This window comes from Chrysemys picta, chromosome 10, assembly GCF_011386835.1.
Source record: "Chrysemys picta bellii isolate R12L10 chromosome 10, ASM1138683v2, whole genome shotgun sequence".
Lineage (NCBI taxonomy): Eukaryota > Metazoa > Chordata > Testudines > Emydidae > Chrysemys > Chrysemys picta.
The window spans coordinates 19131183-19155005 of NC_088800.1; the positions used below are offsets into that span (position 1 = coordinate 19131183).

A 23823-nucleotide genomic window follows, 5' to 3' on the forward strand; every position below is an offset into this window, starting at 1 on the left:
GTGTGTTTCAATCTTGTTCTCACAGAGATGAATAGTAAAACTCCCCTTGGCTTTAATGTATGTAAGACCCAGCCCTGGTTTGTTAGCCCAAACTTTTCCATCCTGACAAAACTACCCACTGCATTCTGACTGAAGAATTGTGCTGGTTGTTGTAAGTAAGAGGAAAAACAGAGCTTGGTTTTCAAACACCATTTTAGAGGATCTCTGAGGGTTAAGAAAAAATAACTGGTTTTTAAAACTGTTTATTAAAGTCACAATAAAACGTTAACATAGTACATCCTGCAGGATCAGGTTAACATTCAAGAACCTGGCTAAAGAGTCTGGCTTGCTGGCTGGGGAGCCTCCTCCTCCGAGTAAACCACAAAGAGTGACACGCAGACTAAACTTTGGGATGTTCAAAATTCAATTTAGATATGAATTTTGTAAATGATCTGTAATTTTGTAATGGACAGAATCAAAACCTTCAGATGTTGGAAATCTAGATCCAAATTTTGCAAGTTAAGCCATCGTCTTCAATAGATATATGTAGTTGTAAATAAACACACACACACACACACACACTTTGTTTACACTTATTTTTTAAAAAATATTTCAAAAAGACAAACTAACATTGACTTCCTTCATCTGTAAAAACTGTTCTGTTCAAATGTGCAAAAATGGAGGGTTGATTGAAGTAAAATGCATTCATCCCCCGAGGCAGAGATTTTGTGAACTCACCTAGAGATCCTTTCCTAGAAGACTGGGACAGCTGCAGAGAATACAGAAGACAAAACATTGATGCAAACAATGTGGATGAGAAGCCAAAAGGCCTGCAGGTAAATGAATGGAGAGGCATCTTTTCCTTTGGATAATGGAAATACTGCAGGCATTGTCCAGTCCTTCAGCTGATCTGCAGCTGAAGAATGTTCATACATTCTATAGTTATCCCTGTGTAGATTACATCCTGGAGATGATACATACCCAGAGTTATGAGGGTCTTCCCAATAGACAGTTAACAGCAATCTTATATCACAGGCAGAACATTCCTCTCTTATTACCTTAATGGAAGCAGAACTCTCCAACTTCACAACATATCTCTTATAGTAATAAGATGTAAGAAGTTTGAGTAGGACATAAATCAGGGGGATATTTTCCCCCATAGTAAGTAAATATGTAACAGAATAAATACAGATATTTCATATATACCCAGTTTCCAGATCGAGAGTCAGGTGCAAGTCACTATAGGACTGTTTACCACTCATCTGCACTGGGCATTTTTTGACACACAGGGTCTGTGCACAAGTGTAGACCTTCTGAAAATTCCTTGTAAGCCTGGCTTGCAGTAGGTGGATTTCTTGAAACACCTTTACATCAGCATCTTTCCGATTCATCTCACACAGATGGTGCAGAATGTCCTGATAGCAGACCCTGGAAAACTTTTCCACTCTAGCTTGGAAAGACGCAAGAACCATAGCCTCTTGTGGACTTCCTTGGAAGTCTTCAGACAAGGCACATTGAAGAATAATGTCAATTCAAGCAAGAAGTTCCTTTCATTCAACTGCCTTCCAAATTACTGGGCCCTTTTTATGTGAGCATTACTATTAATCTTCTTCCTAACTTTATCCAGTATTAAAATAATCTACCAGTAGTAAGTAGTACTCTCTCTTCATTAGCTTCTGATGAGAGTTAGGCCCGGGTTTTACATTAAAATGTTCTACTTCCCTGAAAGCTGCTGCTTTCACTTTATTGGTCTTAAAAGTAATGAACTTGGCATAGAAATTCCTTAAGTCAGGCATCATTTCGACACCTTGACACTCCTCAGGGACCCACTGCACCTCCTGGATTGTTACAAATGCAGTGTCCATATTAGGACCAGCATAGTTTTATTGCCTGTGAACCAGGTCCCAACCTTTCAGCAGTGTCACAAAAGTTACTGCACATTTATACTAACTGTAAACCACAGTAGCAGCTGTTCATTGAAAGAATCATGTGCATCCGTTGACTCTCAACTATACAAATAATGACTAAGCTAGTTCAGAGTAACGTGATCCGGAGTACACCACCTTACACACCACAGGATCAAAGCAGGAGCCCTAGAACTCATCAACAAAAGAGCAAATCCAAACAAGGGAAAAGAACCCCTTCATAATGAGTAAAGAAGAAAGAAAGAGAAGAAAAGAAATAATGGAGATATCCTATCTCCTAGAACTGGAAGGGACCTTGAAAGGTCATTGAGTCCAGCCCCCTGCCTTCACTAGCAGGACCAAGTACTGATTTTGCCCCAGATCCCTAAGTGGCCCCCTCAAGCATTGAACTCACAACCCTGGGTTTAGCAGGCCAAGGCTCAAACCACTGAACTATCCCTCCCCCCAAATGGTCATTTGGCATGATAGGTTCATTCTTTCTTATATGATTCATAAATATCTGACAAAAATTGGCACTTTCTAGTAATCATAGAATATCAGGGTTGGAAGGGACCTCAGGAGGTCATCTAGTCCAACCCCCTGCTCAAAGCAGGACCAATCCCCAGACAGATTTTTGTCCCCGATCCCTAAATGGCCTCCTCAAGGTTGAACTCACAACCCTGGGTTTAATAGGCCAATGCTCAAATCATATGAAAGGCATAAATATTTCACATTTATCCATTGTGCTAGATGCTGTACAGAGCTAGGAAGAGATGGTCCCTGTATCAAAGAGCTGTCTCAGTGTCATGTTAGCAGTATCTGGTCATTGGCTCTTCTTAGAGTATGTCTACACTGCAGCTGGGAGTGAGCTTCCCAGCCTGGGTAGACTGACTCATACTAATAAGGCTTGTGCATGCTAAAAATAGCAGTGTGGCCCTTGCTGGGTCCAAGCTTGGGTGGCTAGCCTGAACCTCTGCTGGTGCAGCAACATTCCCACTGCTATTTTTTAGCCTGCTAGTTCAAGCTCCACTTGTGCACGTCTGTCTACCCAGGCTTCATCCTTGCTGCAGTGTAGACATACCAATAGAGGGCAGAATACTGGGGAGGACAGATGGCAGGCACGCAGTAGAATCCTCAGGCGTCTTTTGCAGGCGTTGTTTTATCTTGACTATTTATGCCAGCTCATTTTTTTCTGCATCAGATATTTCCTTCCTAATTTTTTTATATTAGGATAGTGCATTACCCCAGTCAAGGTTCAGGGTCCCATTGCAACAACAAAAGTCAATGACTGCCCAGACAGCGTACGGTCTAGGTATCAGATAAAACAGGATAGGTGGATGAAACAAAAGTAGGGCACGGATGATCCACCTTTCATACCCCCTGTGACTGGGGTCCTAGTGGGGGCCAGCTGTGATCACTCAATGAGGATGAACTGCAAAGAATGGGGCAGCTAAACCTCAAAAAGCTGGTGGATATTCCAATACTTAGATTTACCAAACCAGCATAAAACAGCTTCTTTACTACCTTACTGGTTACTCAGAAGCCCAAACAACAGTTTCCTTAAAGTGATCCAGCCTCAAGCCTCGATCCAGGTACCGTGTCAAATATGATGAAAATTTCTGTAAATCTTATTTCATCATGTAAAAGAAAAGGTTCTACCAATCCCAAAGGATCCGACACATTACCTCCCAGGTTAATGAATGTTTCCGATCTTACTATTCTGTGAACTCCTATCAGGCTTGACACACTTACTACACCTAACACACTACTGTCATAGTATTTATCTGTAAAGCTGTCATGTGTAGTATCAAATAAAAGCTGGTGACATCTGGTCAATAATATCATTGCGTGATGTATGTATGGATGGTGTGTATGGATGCTCACTGGAGGACATCACCGTCTGAATGCCCGTGGGTCAACCTGACTCTTGAGATGAAGATTTTTGGAGAATATAAGGAAAAGAAAAAAGGCATCTCGTTCCCCATCACTTAGGGAACAAAGAGGTCAGCGCTCTTTGCATCTATGAGGGTTGGTGATGCTGAAAAAGGGACTGTAGAGGTGAGAAAACTGCTTCAGACAAAGCGTGGAGCCTGCTAAGTCTACATGGAAGTTCTTAGAAGTGTGTTATTCTTTTGTTTGATTTACCAGTTTCTGTGTCTATGATCTCTACTTGGTATCACTTAAATCTCTGTCTTTATTAATGAACTGCTCTTTGGTTTATTATAAATTCCACTCAGTGCTGTTATACTAAAGCAAGGAGGGCATCCTTTGCTGAGCCAGCAGACTGGTTTCTCTTCTGTCTCTGAGACAGTGGACTTGGTATTCCGTGGACATCCAGTGACGGGGCTGGATGCTGCAGAGGAATGCTCTTCCAGAGGGTTTGGGAAATAAGTGCACCAAGAGTTCCCTGCAAGGCAAGGAAAGGCCTGGCAGCGTCCTGAGGAGTTTGTTGGAAGCCAACACCCAGTCTAGCTGCAGCAAATCTCTCTCTCGCTTAGGCCGAAGGGTAACAAGGTGACTTATCATTCTGGACAACTCAATAAAACGTCACAAGGACACTACGTAGAAACAGAAGTTACCGAATGGAAGATAAATAATGAAGTTATAAGGAGAGTCACTTCTCAGCTGCTGGCAGGTAGGGCCAGGATTGAGCCTAAAGGACACTCATAATGCGATGTCAGATTCAAGGAAAAGTCAAAGTAAAGTTCTGGTAGTTGAATTCCAACAGCATAAAAATCTTTCATGTAGTGAACCTCCCTTCTGTTTCATTTTATTGGGAGTTGTGCTGTTGTGTGATCAAACTGCACAAGCACCTCTCTCCGCCCCGACCCCAAGAATGACACAAAAACCATCACTTTACTGGGTTATGTAGCTGTGCCTACAAAAACCTTAACAAATCAGAAAACTGCCCCTAACAATGGGTCTATTTACCCTCACATAAATCACAGATTCCTTCAGAACACTGGTAAATTTTGATGTTGCTCCTGTTTTTGTTTTGTTTTAAACACAAAAGCAGAAATGGAAGATATTCCTAATTATCGGACCTGAGAATAATGATTTTGAAGTGTGGAAAAAATGTGTTAGGCTCTTGTCACAACATCATGTGAAAAACAATGCCTTATCTTGGATTGGTAAAATAAACATTGCAATTTGTTGTGAGATTTGTCTGAATGCAGAGAATGTACCATGCGGATTGATTCTTTAAGTTAACTTGGAGATATGGTTTAAAAGTATCAGGATTTAATGTTTATTTAACAGCCTAAAAACCATTAATCTTTGTAGCCAGAAGTCTGAGTACAGTTTCAAGCAGCCATTTATGTAAGGTTATTGTGACATTGCACTCTATATGATTTTATGAAAGTATGCTGATGCGTGTGAACATAATGTAACTAAAATATGCTTCGTGCAAAAGGTCTCTTATAAGGTATCATTACAAAGCTTATAATCTACTGAGTGTGGTCATCCTATTTGTATAAATGTATCACTCTTGTATCTGAAACTAGAAATATGAACTATAACTCTGAGGGCCTATTGTAGTTATGCAAAGTGTGGGCCATTCATAGTGGTTTGGAATCTTGATGGCTCCCATCAACCAGGACAATTGACTGTAGATGGCTGTGTTTTACTTGTAAGTCTTCCTGTATACGTGTGTGCTGGCAAGTGGGTAATGAAGTCTTACTGTGACATGTGATCATGTCACCTGAATTGGAATCCATCTTTAACTTGGTGCTTTTCCATTGAGAAGGAGGGGCTGGGAACCCAGAGAGGGACAAAGGATTCCCACCTTATGCAAAAGATGTATAAGTGGGTGGAACAGAACAAAGGAGGGGCCATCATGAGGAATCCCCTAGCGACCACCTGAGCTGGAACAAGGGCTGTACCAGGGGAAAGGATTGTGCCCAGTCTGTGAAAGAAACATCTCTGAGAGTGAGATTTTATCTATATTCCATTTCATTACTGTACTAGGCTTAGATTTGTGTGTTTTATTTTATTTTACTTGGTAATCCACTTTATGTCATGTCTGTTACTATTTGGAACCACTTAAATCCTACATTCTGTAGTTAACAAAATCACTTTTTACTTATTAATTAACCCAGAGTATGCATTAATACCTGGGGGGGGGGGGAGGGTGAGGAAAGGGCTGTGCATGGCTCTCTATCAGTGTTATAGAGTGTGAACAATTTATGAGTTTACCCTGCATAAGCTTTATACAGGGTAAAACTGATTTATTTGGGGTTTGGACCCCATTGGGAGTTGGGCATCTGAGTGTTAAAGACAGGAACACTTCTTAAGTTGCTTTCAGTTAAGTCTGCAGCTTTGGAGCACATGGTTCAGACCCTGGGTCTGTGTTGGAGCAGACTGGTGTGTCTGGTTCAACAAGACAGGTTGCTGAAGTCCCAAGCTGGCAGGGAAAGTAGGAGCAGAAGTAGTCTTGGCACATCAGTTGGCAGTTCCCAAGGGGATTTCTGTGATCGAAACCCATCACAGTTATTCTTTGCTAAAAAAAATTGTCTGTCTATTTTGGTTTTGCTTTCTTCACACTACAGCAGGTTTCCTGAATTGCACAGGATTTTTATTATGGAAGTCAGTTTGATGGTGAGTTAAAGTTACATTTCCTGCTTCGTCACCCAATGATGGCTATATTTTTAAGCAAATGGAGGAAAACTGTACCAATCAGTCCCATATGAAAGTCACATCACACTGCATGAAAGAGGTCACTGTAATAACGATGGACTCTTCCAGAACACATTTACCAGCGCGCTTCCTTTAGGTGTCATCTCAATGACACAGGATATACAGTAATTGTTCTGGGGAACCAGAGGAGTGATGCTTCAGATGACTCAATGCCCTACTGCTAGACAACTCAAGAGCAGTCAGTCAGGAGAGAGCAACCTTGTAAGATACCTGAATCAAGAACGCCTCAGAATAAAGAAGAATTTTGCAAGTTAATATCAGGTTTGTACAGGATAAGCTAGAGGGGCGTGCATCTGTGCTCTGCAATTGCCTGGGCTGGGAAACTTATTAAAAGAGAGGGAATAGAATGCCCTAGACACCCACTGCTCAGCCAGGAGCTTAGTTTGTAAAGATCTCTGGCAGTATCTGTTGCTGCTGCTCCTGACCAGGGCCGGCTCCAGGCACCAGCTTACCAAGCAGGTTCTTGGGGCGGCCACACCAGAGAGGGGCGGCACGTCCGGCTCTTCAGCGGCAATTCGGCAATGGGTCCCTCACTCCAGCTCGGAGCGAAGGACCTCCTGCCGAAGTGCCGCAGATCGCGATCGCGGCTTTTTTGTTTGTTTTTTGTTTTGCGAGGGGGGGGGGGGTGATGGCTGCTTGGGGCGGCAAAAACCCTGGAGCCGGCCCTGCTCCTGACACTAGATAAGTAGAAACTATATATTCATTTCAATGTCCCTTACTAAACTACAAGATGGAAGGCTTTCCCTTAAGTAATATGCAAAGCCCCATCTGTTCCATGATTCTATGACTGCACAATTTGCCACAAATTTCACTGCCAGCCACAGTCCTGTGCTTCAGAATCTAAGGTTTTAGTTAAAAATTAAATAAATAAATAAATAAATAAAATAAAAAAAAAAGTTTCAGCCCTCATGGTTGTGAAGAAAATATTGAAAAAATGAATAAAGTGTAACTGAGGCAGATGTTGTCTTCCTGAGCCTGCAAACTGTTGGAAGCAATAGCTCCAAGAGATGTGAATTTCCTCATTCATCTCAGTGGGTTAATGCAATGATGACAATCTAAATATTAACACTTAGCTATCTCACTGCTGATCAGTCTTCATTTTAGCAAGGACATCCACCTAATATGATTAAACAATTCCAAACTGCCTCCCCAAATGCCAAAACTCCAACCTGTTCCTTCCCAGTTGCCAAAAAATACAGCTTGCCCTCAGTGGCTTACATGATGCAAATCTGAATTGACAGGATATAAGTCTACATGATACTGAAATAAGAAAGGGGGGTGAGGAGAGTGTAAAACTAAACTGAATTTAGTATCAAGATAAATAGGCGCTACTGATCCTACTGTATTATTCACCTTCACATTTAACTGCTTTAAAAAAGCACTTTCTAACATTTATCTGGAGCTGCTACATAATTTTGAGTCTGCCACACCAGAATGCTGTAGAATCCAGAGACCCTGCCACAGAATTCTGGTCCAGCTTGCTGGAGTGTGCTCATGGTTTGGCTACGTAGAGTAAAAGGTGGCTCTTTTTAACAGCATCTAGTGGATTTCTTACTAAGCATTTCTAGAAAATGTATTCTCTACAATTATGTCGTATGTAAATATTCTGAATAATTCTGTCACCAGTTCTAAACAAATCAGGAGAATTGGGGTTTTTTAAAATTAAAATTAGACTAAAATATGCAGTTCTCCAGTTGCCTGTAAGCCTGACTTCAGTACCGGGCAAACTGGTTGAAATAATAAGGAACAATATTGTCAGATATATAGATGAACATAATTTGTTGAAGAAGAGTCAACATAGTTTTAGTAAAAGGAAATCATGCCTCACCAATCTATTAGAATTCTTTGACAAAGTCCCTCACCAAAAGCTCTTACGCAAAGTAAGCTGCCACGGGATAAGAGGAAAGGTGCTCTCATGGATTGGTAACTGGTTAAAAGATAGGAAACAAAGGACAGGTATAAATGGTCAGTTTTCAGAATGGAGAGTGGTGTCCCCCATGGGAGCAGTCCTATTCAACATATTCATAAATGATCTGGAAAAAGGGGTAAACAGTGAGGTGACAAAATTTGCAGATGATACAAAATTACTAAAGATAGTTAAGTCCCAGGCAGACTGCAAAGAGCTACAAAAAGATCTCCCAAAACTGGGTGACTGGGCAACAAAATTTAATGGTAATAAATTCAAAGTAATTGCACATTGGAAAGCATAATCCCAACTATAAATATGGGGTCTAAATGACCTGTTACCACTCAAGAAAAAGATCTTGGTGTTGTTGTGGATAGTTTCTGAAAACATCCACTCAATGTGCAGCGGCAGTCAAAAAAGGAAACAGAATGCTGGGAATAATTAAGAAAGGGATAGATAATAAGACAGAAAATATCATGTTGCCTCTATATAAATCCATGGTACGCCTACATCTTGAATACTGTGTGCAGATGTGGTTGCCCCATCTCAAAAAAGATATATTGGAATTGGAAAAGGTTCAGAAAAGGGCAACAAAAATGATTAGAAGTATGGAACAGCTTCCGTATGAGGAGAGATGAATAAGACTGGGACTTTTCAGCTTGGAAAAGAGACTGCTAAGGGGAGATATGATTGAGGTCTATAAAATCATGACTGGTGTAGAGAAAGTAGAAAAAGAAGTTTGTTTACTACTTCTCATAACACAAGAACTAGGGGCCCCCAAATGAAATTAATAGGCAGCAGGTTTAAAACAAATAAAAGGAAGTATTTCTTCACACAACGCACAGTCAACCTGTGGAACTCCTTGCCAGAGTATGTTGTGAAGGCCAAGACCATAACAGGGTTAAAAAAAGAACTAGATAATTCATGGAGGATAGGTCCATCAATGGCTATTAGCCAGGATAGGCAGGAATGGTGTCCCTAGCCTCCGTTTGCCAGAAGCTTGGAATGAGCAACAGAGGAATGGATCACTTGATGATTACCTGTTCTGTTTATTCCCTCTGGGGCACCTGGCACTGGCCACTGTCAGAAGACAGGATACTGGACTAGATGGACCTTTGGTCTGACCCAGTAGCGCCATTCTTACGTTCTTATGCTTGCGGTATGTGGTGATCCTGATGTGAATAATTTTAAGATACAAGAGGCACCTGAGTCCCTAATTGGCTCTTCTACCTTAATGTCACACCTGCTGGCTCTGCTTTTGGAAATGAGAAATTTCATTTAGGACTGTAACTACTGACGTATGAACTTGTAAAACAACCAACATTGGACTTCACTTTCAGGAAGAGAGATTAAAAAAAAAAAAAGACTTGCCATATCTGTAAATGGAAAAACCTGTTGCACAATAGCTCTTAACTCCATGAACTCCTTGAGCATACATTCCTTTCTATGCAAACATACTAGAGTGCAGGCATCATCAGATATCTGACTGCTCTAGCATAAGGTTCTCGAATTGTCTGCAGTGCTTTGATTTAAGTTAAACACAGCCATGGAGCATCTCAGTGATCAGGGAATCTACGATGGAGCCATCCACTCTCAGTGACAATCACAGTTCAGTTTGTCTGTTTCTCCCATTATCTGTGATTAGCCCTTTAATCTCCTTGCAAATTAAGCCCACTGAAATAAAACAACATTAATCTTCTGAGACCAATGCATAGTACAGGAATGCTATACATAATATAGCCGTTCAAGCAGAAATTAGGGTAAACAAAAGTGAAGGGAAAAAACCACAGGTGGAAATTAAATTGCAAAGAACTCATTTCTCTTTATTGTAGTTCAGTAAGACACACTTGAGCTCTGCATCCCAGAGAACAGTTTCTTGTTTTTTTCCTGATTTTTATCATCTTTTTGACAAAAACAGTCATTAAAAGAATCTATTCCCAACTTGGAATCCAGGTGCCATTTCCAGTGATTTAAATTCTGTGGTTCCTTCTACTGAAGGATGCAAATTTTTTTGTTCCTGATGATCTTCTCACAGCTTCCTCCATCCTTAATTTTTTTGACTGCTTCCACAATCTAAAAATCAAACCAAGGCAGTAATACATCAGAACCAAAACTGCTATAATTTTAGTGACAGAGTGGGAAGCCCCCACGTCGTCGGGCAGGACGGGGTTAATGAACTGCCATGAGTTCCAGAAATTAGACTAGCCCCGGCTTCATTTACTGAAGTTCCTTTGGAATTAAGATATCTATGAATATTCTAAAACATTGCTCTCCATTTGGATTCCAGGGACTTTTTCCACCATTACTGTCTAATTCACCTGCCTACACACCTGCCAATGCGCTTAGCGGTCCTAATCTGGGCCTCCTCTCCCCTCACTGTGATGGAATCCCTTGAAGACACTTCTGGTTCAGTGTAACAGCACACAGCTTTGACAGCTTAATGCATCAAGTGCTAAGTAGCAGCACTATTTTTTAAATCTCACCTTATAAAACATCCTTTCTTCTTCAGCCTGGGACTAAGGTGTATACAGCATTTTGTGATGTATGCATAATAAAAATAACTACTTATTGTGATTGGCCAGGAGACAATTGGAGCTAGCTGCTAAGCTGAATGGTACTGGTAGGGGTGGGAATGGCAGTGAGAAGAGCACGTGGTGTAGCTGACACGGGGAAGGAGGCTGTGCACAGGCTATGGTGGGAGGTGAAGTAGCCACCATCAAATGCTGCCGGGGGGGGGGGGGGGGGAGGGGGGAAGGAGAGAACTCTGCTGAAAGGGAGGGGAAAGCAGCCTGCAGCATCTGGTTTGAGGAGATTGGCTGCTCAGCTGCAACAGGAATGTGGAACAGGCCTGCTTCTGCCTGGTAACATCTTTTAGGGGTGGCCACCAGTGCTTGTCAAAAGCACTGGAATTTACTGATGGTAACCCCTCCTAGAAAGGGTGGGCTGCCAGTGGCTAAGGGCTGCTGACACCCTTGCATGCAGGAATATGACTAACCCTTCTAGCGTCCCCCCAATCTGGGCCCTTTATCTGTGACCATATATTTTTTTTTTTGGCAGTGGGTCAGTCAAGCTGCTGTCTTTCTGCAGGGTGATGCACAGGCACATTTGCTATCCGAGACCGTAGTATGCAGTCTACCACCAACATTCAGAACTTACATCTTCTGAAAAAGGAAAGCCAGAGGTTTCGATCTTAGAAAATATCAGCTTGCCATTTATCTTCACTTCAAAGCTTCCTGCAAGAGAGAGATTTTCAGGTGCTATTCTAACAACATTTGTTGGGCCCATTTCTAATTAATAATGGTCTACCTCAATTGAAACCCCACCTCCCTGCCCAAAGAATTGGGAAAAAATCAGCTTTTGCATGTGAATCTGAACTCTGGGTTGGATCCGATCTTTTATACTACTAATACATTTTCCATGTGACCATCAGCAACTCTTACATGTTAACACACTAAATGATGATGCAGCATTATGGCATAAACAGCAAAAGGCAAGATCAGGACTTTCCTATGTTTAATATACAGTTTAACTGAAACTCCAATTGACGATAGTGCTTATACATTTTCTACACGACTTCGCAGCACTTAGTACGATTAATAAAGCCTGTGTAATATTTCAATATCTTACCTTTCCTGCCCACTTCATCTGAAATCTCCGCATCAGGAACTTGCTCCTTGATTTTCTTGGCAAGCTCCTGATAACGGGCTGCGTACCCTCATCCTCCACTATAAAACCAAAGAGACAAAAAAGGTTTAGCATCTATAAATTGCTAATTAGCTTTAGGTTGGCAATTATAGTTATATTGGAATTTCTAGCATAAATTTACAAAGTGTCAGTGGTAAAACTTGCATAAACTTCAGTGGGGCCAGGATTTTACCCAAGTCTTTTCTTACAGTGAGATCATCATCTATGGTCAGTCACACTCTAGGATCAGCAGTGTTGCTGTGCTACTAAACAGCAACACTATTAAACGGATTTGGGAATTTCTAGTGCTGTATTTCTCCAGGGAGACACTTCTGTAATCACAGACTGGTGATTACAAACCTGTAAATTTACCAGTAATCTGTAGGTTTAAGGTTCTTTTATTGCTGCAGGCTGATATGTGCTAACTTACTAATTAATACAGCCCTTTTCAGATATTTCTTAAAACTACTTATAAATTCCCCTCCGGTAGGATTTTTATTTTTAAAGAGTATGGGAGTAAATTATTTTCTTCACTATGAAAAAAGGTGTGGTTTTAAAATAAGCTAATTAACATGTGTTAAAACCCTACTGTGTTACGGCAATTTGTATTTTAACACATTCACCAGGTTTCTTGGAAACAGAGACTGCTTCATAAAAGGAGGAAATCTTAGATATGTTTCCAAACTGGTCTTCTGGAATTTGCATATGAGCCTTCTTTTCTGGTGACCAGTTTAAGAGGTTTTCTGATTGTCTACTCCAATTTAAGAGTCATTGCTGGCTAAAAGAACAGGAGTACTTGTCTGTTCTTCCAGAGTACTGGCGTCTGATGAAGTTGGCATTCACCCACGAAAGCTTATGCTCCAATACTTCTGTTAGTCTTAAAGGTGCCACAGGACCCTCTGTTGCTTTTTACAGGAGTACTTGTGGCACCTTTGAGACTAACAAATTTATTTAAGTATAAGCTTTTGGCTGTAGCCCACGAAAGCTTATGCTCAAATAAATTTGTTAGTCTCTAAGGTGCCACAAGTACTCCTGTTCTTTTTGCAGATACAGACTAACACGGATGCTACTCTGAAACCTGTCATTGCTGGCTGTTTTCTAAATTTTTGTGATTGTAGTCTAACAGGGGCAAAGACCTGAATATAGCAACGATGTTGCTCCTACTGCAACTTCTTGGGCAGGATATAAGGAGAGCCCAAAATTACATTGGTTATGGTTACCTTGTAATTGCCACACAAAATGCACTCTAATTTAGGGCAGTCTATTTCTGAGGTTCTCAAGAACCTCTCTCAAACAAGACATGCATGAGAAGAGTTACATAGGCAGGAATAAGATGAGATAGACAAGAACAAGGACAAAACACAAAGTGGGCAGAGGGAAGAGAAATGGAAAAGGGAAGGTGTTTTTAAACCACGTAGGATACACCTTAAATATAATACTTAGCATTAGCAGATCTGTTAACAAGTGATGTACCTACCAACTCTGATTCATCTTCAGAATGGTTCTGCTGAGATAGTTAAGTGCTATAACTTCCATATTACAAATAGGGAAACTGAGGGAAAGAAGTGAAGTGATTTGGGACTAAGGGGCAGAGTGGGATTTTAACTCAGGATTTCCTGACTCCCATTCCTGTTTATTCCTCTAGCCCACACTGACACCACCTACATTTACATCAACCAAGTATGCAACATTATAGTGCAATTCTGGAGATATGCACAAAGTGACATGTTTTATTCAGCGTCTGCATTCCACAAAAAAAGTATAGTCCTTTTATATAGAGTCAAACACGCTGTTATTCATACTATATTCACACAATGACTCATGGCAGCCATAAAAACAAGGCATAGGGAGGAAGCAGAAATTAAGAGTGATACCGAAAGTTACTGTAGATTAAAAACTTTAAAATATGATTTTGTTCCTTGTACAAACTAGCAGAAGTCTATTTTACATTCTTCTCAATGAACTGCTGCAAAATATATACTTTAAAAAAAATACAGCCAATATATATATATATTGATAAATCAAAATTCTCATTGGCTGGTACTAATCTGAGATACTAAAATGTACAGAACCAGCATACATATTAATATGTTAGATGTTTAACCCTATTTTGTGAAATCCAAACTAAGGCCCAGATCCAATCAATAGCATCTGGGCAGACAACAGAGCATGGGAGCAGCAAGTCCACCTCTATGCTGAAACCGACTGTTAATTTTCCACACAAAAAACTCATAAAAAGGAACAAACGTTAACTATAAAAAGAGAAACAGTTGCATAATATCCAGAAGCCTCTCCAGAAGTGTCATTAGTACAATACATTTTAAAAATCTAAGTGATATCTTACCAGTATTCAACATGCACTGTTACTCCCATGCTTTCTGTTAAAATTTCTTTTTCCTCTTGCGGTTATAAATTGTGTGGTACTGATTTAGAAACAACCAGAAAAAACTGGGTAGCTGTGGAAAAGTGCAGTCACAGGCTGAAAAACAAGTGCCGCTCCTCTCCCAGATCACATGGCTGCTCATCGGTAGCTAGGGAACCAGCCCTCTCGGTGGACTCACCTTTTATGTACTTTCGTGACAGTGCAGTTAGATTGTTTAGCACTGACATACATCAGCACCTAAATACTGCAAGGGAACAGTCCTTAATACCTTCTGTTGCATTTGGCTGATTGTTTTATTTTAAATTAACAAATTAGTAACATTAAAAGGTTCTGGATGAAAGTGATATTGATGGCTGAAGAAGTGAGATTGCACTTTATTTTACAGGAAGTTGAGTCAACAGCAAAGAAAATGCCTAGTCATTTTATGATCACATTTTATGCAGATTAGTCCATCAGAATACTTTAAAAAAAATAAACAATGAAAAAATATTGGAAAATCTAGCTGAATGTGTCAGCTAAAGAATATATTCTGGGGAAAATATTTCTTTAATTGTGTAAAGTCAACAACAAATGCTCCTTCAGTATGAAGATCAATTCAGGGTTCCATATTTTCATTATAAAGGAAAAGAGAAATTTTTAATACATATCTTTTAACAATAGTTTAAGAACATACTAAAATCAGTTAATTGCCATTTGTTTTCAGATGGTTCAGAACAGATCTCCTGAATTACTGGAATAGATTTTAATCTTTTATTTTCAAAAATGTAGAAACTTGTTGAAAATATGGACTTTCAGTATTGTACCTATTTCTCCTATCTGATATTTTAAAGTATGCAGTGGATAGTTTAAAGCAGCAGCCTGAAACCTTAGGTAAAGGCACCAACTATGGTGAATTGTGAATCTGTTTTCGGGTATAGGGAAAGGATGATGAATATACTTTGCTGAATCTTCTATTCAGTCATGGAGAAAAAGCAAACTTTACACACTTAAATTTAAACCTAGTCATTTTCCTAAGTTATGATCCTGATCTCCGCCCCTCCCCTAAATTTAGCCCAAACCAAACCAATTAGCATGGAATATCATGCATGTTCCAACGGGGAGAATTAGGTTAGATAATTTGAGGTTAGTGAGACAATGCATTTGGCACTTAAGAGTATTAAAAATTAAGGGCTATTCACTTTTGAAAAAGTCCTGCTATTTTTTCACCACATCTCAAACAGCTTGGGAAACAGTTTGCATTTAATTTTTGTTGTTGTTGTTGATCTCAATTAGCACCTTAAGGACTATTTTTGAAATTGTGATTTTCTTTTCTTAATTCTGGAATTGGAGCCCCAGGCCCCGCGCTTCGGGACGCAGGGTCCAAGACGGCCTAGGGAGTTAGCGGGGGACCTGGCACCAGCAGCAGTGAGTGACCTGGCCCCACCCTGCCGGCTCCCGGTGTCGCTCGGGAGAGGGGGTAGAAGCCAGAAAGAGGCGGGACGGGGTCTTGGGGGAAAAGGGTGGAATGGGGGCGGGGAGGGGGCAGAGGGTGGGGTTGCCACAGGCCCCACACCCTTCTAGGGATGGCCCTGTCTGGATTATTTTATATTTTATCTGGCACTTAGAAACCTGTAAATCTTAGGACACAAATGTGTTCTCAAGCTGGCAATGTATGTGGGATTAGACTCACCCCCAGCTCAGTACTCAAACTCCTACAGGGAATTCCAAGTCCTGCACATAACTTGCAAGCTCTGCGGGAGTCCTGGTCCTAATGCTTTCTCTGCTCCATAGTGGAGTGGCTACACTGGTCTACAATTTTTGAGAAGCCGTCTGCTTCAGAGATAAAATGTGCTATTTATTATGTATTTTGATGTGCTGAATTCAAATATGAATTAAAACAACTGATTGGCTACTGTTTCTAAGATATTTAAGTTTTTACATTTAATGTCTATGTATATTGTGTAGATAGTAGAGTTTTAATCATAAATTGTAAACCTAGGTCTTTTCATGTGTTTATGGCTGCTTTACATGATAATATTTCACCTGTCCTGTTTATGTAACATTTAAAAATCAGCAAAAGGGTTATATAAATAAAATTTATTATGAAACAAAAGGCAAAAAACTATTATGTACATAGTTTAGTCCTATTCAGTGTCTACTCGGCGCTTCTTGGCTTGTCTCTTGTATTCATTAAATGGAGCATCTCTTGTCACTGTCCAGCAATAGTCTGCAAGCATTGATGGGCTCCATTTGCCCTGATAGCGTTTCTCCATTGTTGCAATGTCCTGGTGAAATCGCTCGCTGTGCTCGTTGCTCACTGCTCCGCAGTTCGGTGGGAAAAAAATCTAGATGAGAGTGCAAAAAATGTATCTTTAGTGACATGTTGCAACCAAGGCTTTTGTATGCCTTGAGTAGGTTTTCCACCAACAATCTGTTGTTGTCTGCCTTGTTGTTTCCGAGAAAATTTATTGCCACTAACTGGAAGGCTTTTCATGCCATCTTTCCCTTGCCACATAGTGCATGGTCAAATGCATCATCTCGAAGAAGTTCATGAATCTGAGGACCAACAAAGACACCTTCCTTTATCTTAGCTTCGCTTAACCCTGGACATTTTCCACGGAGGTACTTGAAAGCTGCTTGTGTTTTGTCAATGGCCTTGACAAAGTTCTTCATAAGACCCAGCTTGATGTGTAAGGGTGGTAACAAAATCTTCCTTGATTCAACAAGTGGTGGATCCTGAACACTTTTCCTCCCAGGCTTCAATGACTGTCGGAGTGGCCAATCTTTCTTGATGTAGTGGGAATCTCTTGCATGACTATCCCATTCGCAGAGAAAACAGCAGTACTTTGTGTATCCAGTCTGCAGACCAAGCAAGAGAGCAACAACCTTCAAATCGCCACAAAGCTGCCACTGATGTTGGTCATAGTTTATGCACCTCAAAAGTTGTTTCATGTTGTCATAGGTTTCCTTCATATGGACTGCATGACCAACTGGAATTGATGGCAACACATTGCCATTATGCAGTAAAACAGCTTTAAGACTCGTCTTCGATGAATCAATGAACAGTCTCCACTCATCTGGATCGTGAACGATGTTGAGGACTGCCATCACACCATCGATGTTGTCGCAGGCTACAAGATCACCTTCCATGAAGAAGAATGGGACAAGAGCCTTTTGACAGTCACGGAACATGGAAACCCTAACATCACCTGCCAGGAGATTCCACTGCTGTAGTCTGGAGCCCAACAGCTCTGCCTTACTCTTCGGTAGTTCCAAATCCCTGACAAGGTCATTCAGTTCACCTTGTGTTATGAGGTGTGGTTCAGAGGAGGAGGATGGGAGAAAATGTGGGTCCTGTGACATTGATGGTTCAGGACCAGAAGTTTCATCCTCTTCCTCGTCTGACTCAAGTGAGAATGATTCTGGTGCATCAGTCCTTCTCCGTGGGGCACTGGGCGTATAGCTGATGGAATGTTTGGATAATGCACATCCACTTTTTCTTCTTTAACACACCTTTCCCAACTGGAGGCACCATGCAGAAGTAACAATTGCTGGTATGATCTGTTGGCTCTCTCCAAAATCATTGGCACTGCAAAAGGCATAGATTTCCTTTTCCTGTTCAACCACTGGCGAAAATTCGTTGCACAAGTGTTGCAGCATATGTGTGGGGCCCACCTCTTGTCCTGATCTCCAATTTTGCAGCCAAAATAAAGGTGATAGGCTTTCTTAACCATAGTGGTTATACTGCGCTTTTGTGATGCAAAAGTCACTTCACCACAAACATAGCAGAAGTTATCTGCACTGTTCACACAAGTACGAGGCATCTCTGCTCACTTTGGCTAAACAGAAATGTGTCCCTTTGCAAAATCAAACACTGACAAATAAGAGAGCACGACATTGTATGATTTCTAGAGATGATATAGGGCAATTTGTTCAGCAGAGTGATGTAAGCTTCATTAGGATTGCATCCTCCATGACTTCTAGGAATAACATGATGCAATTCATATCATGTATGACGCAATACCAGCTTCAGATTGCATCATTCATTGTTTTGCCTAAAAAGCAAGTACTGTCCAAACCCAGTCATAGATTTATTCATAGATCCAGTCAAAGATGTATTTTAGTCATTTCTGGTTTAAATTGAGATCCCTTCCCTTTATAACTCACTTATCCTCTGCCATCAAGGGTCATATATACTGACCCAATAGCATATCTTGAAAACTAGAGCCAATCAATTTTAAGCATCATTTTCGTTCTCAGTGACCCAGAATTAGTAAAGTTTGACTACATTTATTTCAGAAGTATTTTGGCTGTAGAGCAGTGAGCTATCTACTGTCACACATCAAGGTTTCAAAAGTTCAAAAATGGGTTTCAAAAAATAAATTCACTAGTTATGGAGTTTTTATTCTTACCAACTTATTGTCAAATGTTTGTGTCGAACTCTCCTAGCCTGCAAATTTTGCGTGTACACATATGGACACACATACCCACAGTTCTATTACATTTTTTTCCTGTAGTAACTGAAATGTTTTTATAATCTTGCTTCTATTATATATCCTTCCAGGCCCCTGATTGTATCCCTGAAGAATTGCCTGTGGTAGACATTCCCTCTGAACTCTGAAAACGTCCTTATCTAGTCCATTAAATGTTAGTTTTGTTTGACTAAGAATATAATGATACAGGAATTAAAGTTGAAAGACTAGATTTACATATTAAAACTCGTCTTCCAGTTTACTTAACAGCAATAAGACAGAACTGCAATCATACCCACTGCTCAAACTACCCCATAATTTTATATTCATATAACTCTAATTAATGAATGTGCTCCTAATTCTAAATAAACATTTTAATTAGCTTAAAATGTTTATACTCATGTTTATTCATTACAAAAGTTATTACATAGTTGTCCAATAGGGGAGTTTTTACACTTTCTTCAAGCTTCTGGCATTAGTCACCTTTGAACAAGGATACCTGACTAGATGGATCACTCGCCTGATCTAATATGGCCATTTCTATGCTCCTGCATAAACTCATATTCGCCCCAAGAAACTTTAAGACATCCCTTTCAGATAAGGACAGCAGAAGTCTGTAAACAAGAATAAATTTATTTTAGATTTAAAGATTTAATGATATACAAAATGTATACAGTATTATATCTTTAATACACTTTACCTTTCCCCCATCAACATAAAACACGATTTAAACAGCTATTGTGTTCGTGCCTTAGGTCTGTATCTATAAGATACACTACTGAATAAAAAAAAAATTTAGAGAGCTTTATATTGCCCTTCAATTAAAAATTACAAATTAGTACCTATGTAACAAACAAAATAAAAATCGCAGCATGAAACTTCAGTTGGACAACAGGTTTTTCTTGTTGAATACTCAACAAGACTTGGGACAGTTAAATTACATTTTATTGGCATAAAGTTGCATTGCAATCTCCCGTACTTTACATAATGCTAAACCAACCCTAGTCTTTTTTAAATAAGTACCACAAACAACATAACATTAAAGATGTTTCTATACAATTTTAAATACATTTAAAAGTTCATGTGTACATTCTGCTTTGATACTGGTTTTATGAGATTTTTGGAAGGCATAACTTCAGAAGCAGTCATTACAAGAAAAAGCACTTCCCCGACTTGTTTCTTTTTTTATTTCAACAAGGCAACTTCTTGTTTGGACCGGCATGTACTCTTTTCTACTATATGATGTAATTATACCAGTCTATCCTGGCTTTATTTGTTACTATTTGACAGTGACTTGATAAAACTGAAATGTATAAAAACAAGAAATTTCATTACACAATTAAGGCTCTATTCCATGAAAACTGGCTTCACACCTGTGAAGTTGAATCCTGATTCAGGAGACAAACTCTTTATTGGAATAGATCCATTTCTGACTTCAACCTCAGCATACTGGCACGATATACAGATCCTTTGGATCTGTTCCCTTCCAAAGGCCAGATGAAACTACATGGCATCTAATAAGATGGGACACTTCTGACAAAGCCCAGGGAAACCTCTGACAATGAAGAAGGATGCAGTCTCCTATTTCTCTAGCTGGCTGACAGTAAGCCAGCTGCCAAACAGACACTTTGCCTTAAAACATCCCAAAAAAAGTCCTTTTAGTCAAGAGCCTATTGCACCACAGGATCAGACGAACCTCCACTGGACAAAAGCAAAACTAAAAATAACCTTCTTCTAAAAAGACCCTTTAAAAACATTTCATAAATTCTTGTCATTCAACCCTTAAAATAATCAGCTGCCAGCTCATCTCTGTAGATGGTTACCACAAGTTGTTAGGTCCTTAGATTACGGACCAGATATCAAAATTCCACTTATAACACTTGGTTCTTTGTTTTGATCTCTCTTTCATTTGATTTTAGTGGAAGACAGATAATCTACAACTTAGTGACACTGTGTAAAGCCAATGTTTGCTCATGTCATTACAGCATCAGATGAATAGAACTAGTTGATTCTGATTCTTTGGTGCAGCTTCCAGGCTGAATTGTCAATTCTGGAGAATCATCCTGAGGAAATATAATTTTGTCAGGCGTATAATCATTTCTCTTCAGATCTACATTGACAAAAGAAAAGACACAACAACAACAAAATGAATGTTAATATTTCTTCGTTTGGTAAAATGAAAGGGCCATTAAAATCTTTAAAACACATTTAAAGATCTATGTATGCTTATAACACAAACATCTCCCACCAGGCCCTCAATGTAAAAAAGGGAGTGTAAAAATGGTTTGTTAACTGTTTAAGCTACATTAAGGAAACTCAGTTTTAAAGTCATTTTCAGAACCTCTCACTTCCTTTCTCTTCTGAACCCATTATATTATAGCAGAGTGCCAGCTATCATTAAGGTTAAGAGCAGCTTTTCTGTTTCTAGCTTGACTCTTCCAAGTGCTCTAAAATCTACATGGTTACTTGGATTTCCCTGACATTTGGTATGCCTCATGCTGTGGTGAGGTTCTGTTAGTGATGCAAATTTGGGACCATTTGATACCATCCCTAGAGAAAAAACAACTTTTCTTAAAGCTGACATGTTTTGGCAACGAATTTTTGCACACAGACAGAGATCAACCAAGGCTGAAATCATCACACCAGAGTCTCAAACACCTTCAAGCAGAAATCTGGAAAACGTTGGAGGGCACATTGCTAAAATCTGTCTGTCAAGGTTTTATTATTATTTTGTACACAAAATAATGCTTGCTAGCATGGAAGAGGCACATTACAGGGTAGAGGAGTTGGAGGGAATCGGGGTTAGAGGGGCTTGGGGCTGTGCTGAAAGGAAGGGGGTTTATGGGAAAGGTGATTACAGGAAATGGGTGGTAGGAAAGGTGAAAGGTTGTGGGGCTCACAGGGGCAGGGACACTAGGAAAGGAACATGGGGGTAAGTGACAGGGGGAGAATAGGAACAGTGACACCTGTCAGAACCACATTCTTCCCTTCTGTGATTGTGCCAGGATCTGCCCGCCCCATCCCACTATGCAGGATCTGAACCCTTCTTCATGCCCCCCATCATGGGATCTAGGAGGCCTTGCCTCTCTGGGGGGGGGGTATCTGAGCCCTACTCCTCCCCTCTCCCCTCCCTGTGAGAGCCAGGTTCTGGGGTCTTGTCTTTCTGGGTGGGTGTCTGAGTCCCTCTCCCTGTCACCCCCAGATCTTAGTTCACATGAGGGAATAAGCCCATTTCCCTGCCTGTTCTCCCCCCCCCCCCCCGCAAAATATGATCTTGGGGAAGCTCTGCCCCTCTGGTGGAGAGCTTTGAACAATCATGCTCAGTCCATGCACCTGGAACACACTGCTGAGACTGAGGTGAGAAGTTGAGAATGGGTATGTAAGATACATACCACAAACTCTCCAGAACTGGGGAGGAGGAATGGGAACATCCACTGACATGAATGGATTAGCTCACCCGTCTCAGAGCTATTGTTTTAGGCTGTATGCCTAAAGTGTTCTCATTCATCTATAGAGTGTTCTCATTCATCTGAGACCATCACATTGAGATGAATGGTCCACTTCAGACCTCTCTGAGCCGCCTATGCTTTTAGGATTATGCTGTGCTGGATATCTGCATATTGCAAAGCAGCTGCTGCTGAATTATTTTATACAATATTATAGTGGAGCACTAGTTCTGCTACAGTTAAGATTGAGAAGATTTTTCTGTTTAAATAATTATTTTTCTAAGTGTTCCAAAATCCACACGCACATCCTAATAGTCTTGAAATTTGCTGTGCCTTATAGGGGCTCAGGATAGGGTTAATGATCCAAATTTGGGGACATTTGCACAAGATTATTTTGTGGGAATGTAATCCAAGTATTTTTGATTACAAGAGATCCCTCCTCCCCGTGAAACTCCCCTTTCCCGCCCCCCTCCCCCAGCTTTTCTTAAAATTCACAGATTCTACCAACTTTGTGTGCGCACACTTGGCTTCAAAAATGTTAATGGTTTAATGGGACAGGAAGGGGAGAGTGAGCTGGAAATGGTGGATGGATGGGGGAGGCGGAGAGACACCAGTCTTCTCTCACATGCTCTCTCACCATATAACAAAACAATCAAATTCTGGAGACACAGACCATGTCTACACTACCTGCCGGATCGGTGGGCACCTATCAATCCAGTCGGGATCGATTTATCGCGTCTAGTCTAGACGCGATAAATTGACCCCCGAGCGCTCTCCCGTCGACTCCTGTACTCCAGCGCCGCGAGAGGCACAGGCAGAGTTGACGGGGGAGCAGCAGCAGTTGATTCATCGCGGTGAAGACGCCACGGTAAGTCGATCTAAGTACGTCGACTTCAGCTACGTTATTTGTGTAGCTGAAGTTGCGTAACTTAGATCAACCTCCTCTTCCCCCCCCCCCCCCCCCCGTAGACCAGGGCTAAAATTTCTCTTATTGGCTATGTAAACAATTACACGCTCCAAACATTTCAAAATAAGAGTATTATTCCCATTCCACTTAAACAACAAAGCGTACCTGGGGGGTGGAGTGTGTGTGTGTTTGATGAGTGGGGGTACATTTAGGAACCACATAGCAACCATGTGACCTAGTGGAGAAAAACAGTGAACTGGGAGCTCTATTCCTTGCTTGGTGACTGGCCAAGGCACGTCAGTGCTCTGTACCTCAGCTTCCCTATCTCTACAAGGGGAATAATGATCGCTCCTTGAGATCTACTGAAGACCTATGTAAGAGCTAGGTATTATTACCTGTTCACAGGAGCATCTAAACTTCACTCCTCCATGCCTAAATGACCATTAACGCCTACCAACATTTATCTTT

At 40.6% G+C, this 23823-nt stretch overlaps 2 protein-coding genes across 12 annotated transcripts in view; both read right to left on the reverse strand.

Annotated features, from left to right (window-relative positions):
• Positions 1-10281: 10281 nt before the first annotated feature.
• On the reverse strand, positions 10282-17203 carry LOC101940407 (migration and invasion enhancer 1-like). The gene is made up of 4 exons (XM_065559025.1): positions 17041-17203; positions 12112-12198; positions 11641-11717; positions 10282-10557 (listed from the first exon to the last, which is right to left on the reverse strand). The coding sequence occupies exons 1-4, from the start codon at positions 17201-17203 to the stop codon at positions 10474-10476; spliced, it is 411 nt and encodes a 136-aa protein (XP_065415097.1). The 3' UTR covers positions 10282-10473.
• Positions 17204-19615: 2412 nt separating this feature from the next.
• TRPM7 (transient receptor potential cation channel subfamily M member 7) overlaps positions 19616-23823 on the reverse strand; it is a 119378-nt gene continuing 115170 nt past the window's right edge. For all 11 annotated transcript variants that reach the window (XR_010590979.1, XR_010590980.1, XR_010590978.1 and 8 more), the window contains one exon: positions 19616-21112. Coding sequence is in view for 8 of the 11 variants with exons in the window: in XM_042845676.2 (XP_042701610.1) it covers positions 20982-21112 (131 nt within the window). In the remaining 3 variants the exon portion in view is untranslated. The remainder of the gene's footprint in view (positions 21113-23823) is intronic.

Coding starts and splice junctions, on each gene's coding strand:
- LOC101940407 (XM_065559025.1), bottom strand. CDS start 17,203: ATGAAGAACTTTGTCAAGGCCATTGACAAAACACAAGCAGCTTTCAAG. Junction 12,199..17,040: donor ATTTGACCATGCACTATGTG/GCAAGGGAAAGA, acceptor GTGGAGGATGAG/GGTACGCAGCCCGTTATCAG. Junction 11,718..12,111: donor AGATGAAGTGGGCAGGAAAG/GTAAGATATTGA, acceptor TCTCTCTTGCAG/GAAGCTTTGAAGTGAAGATA.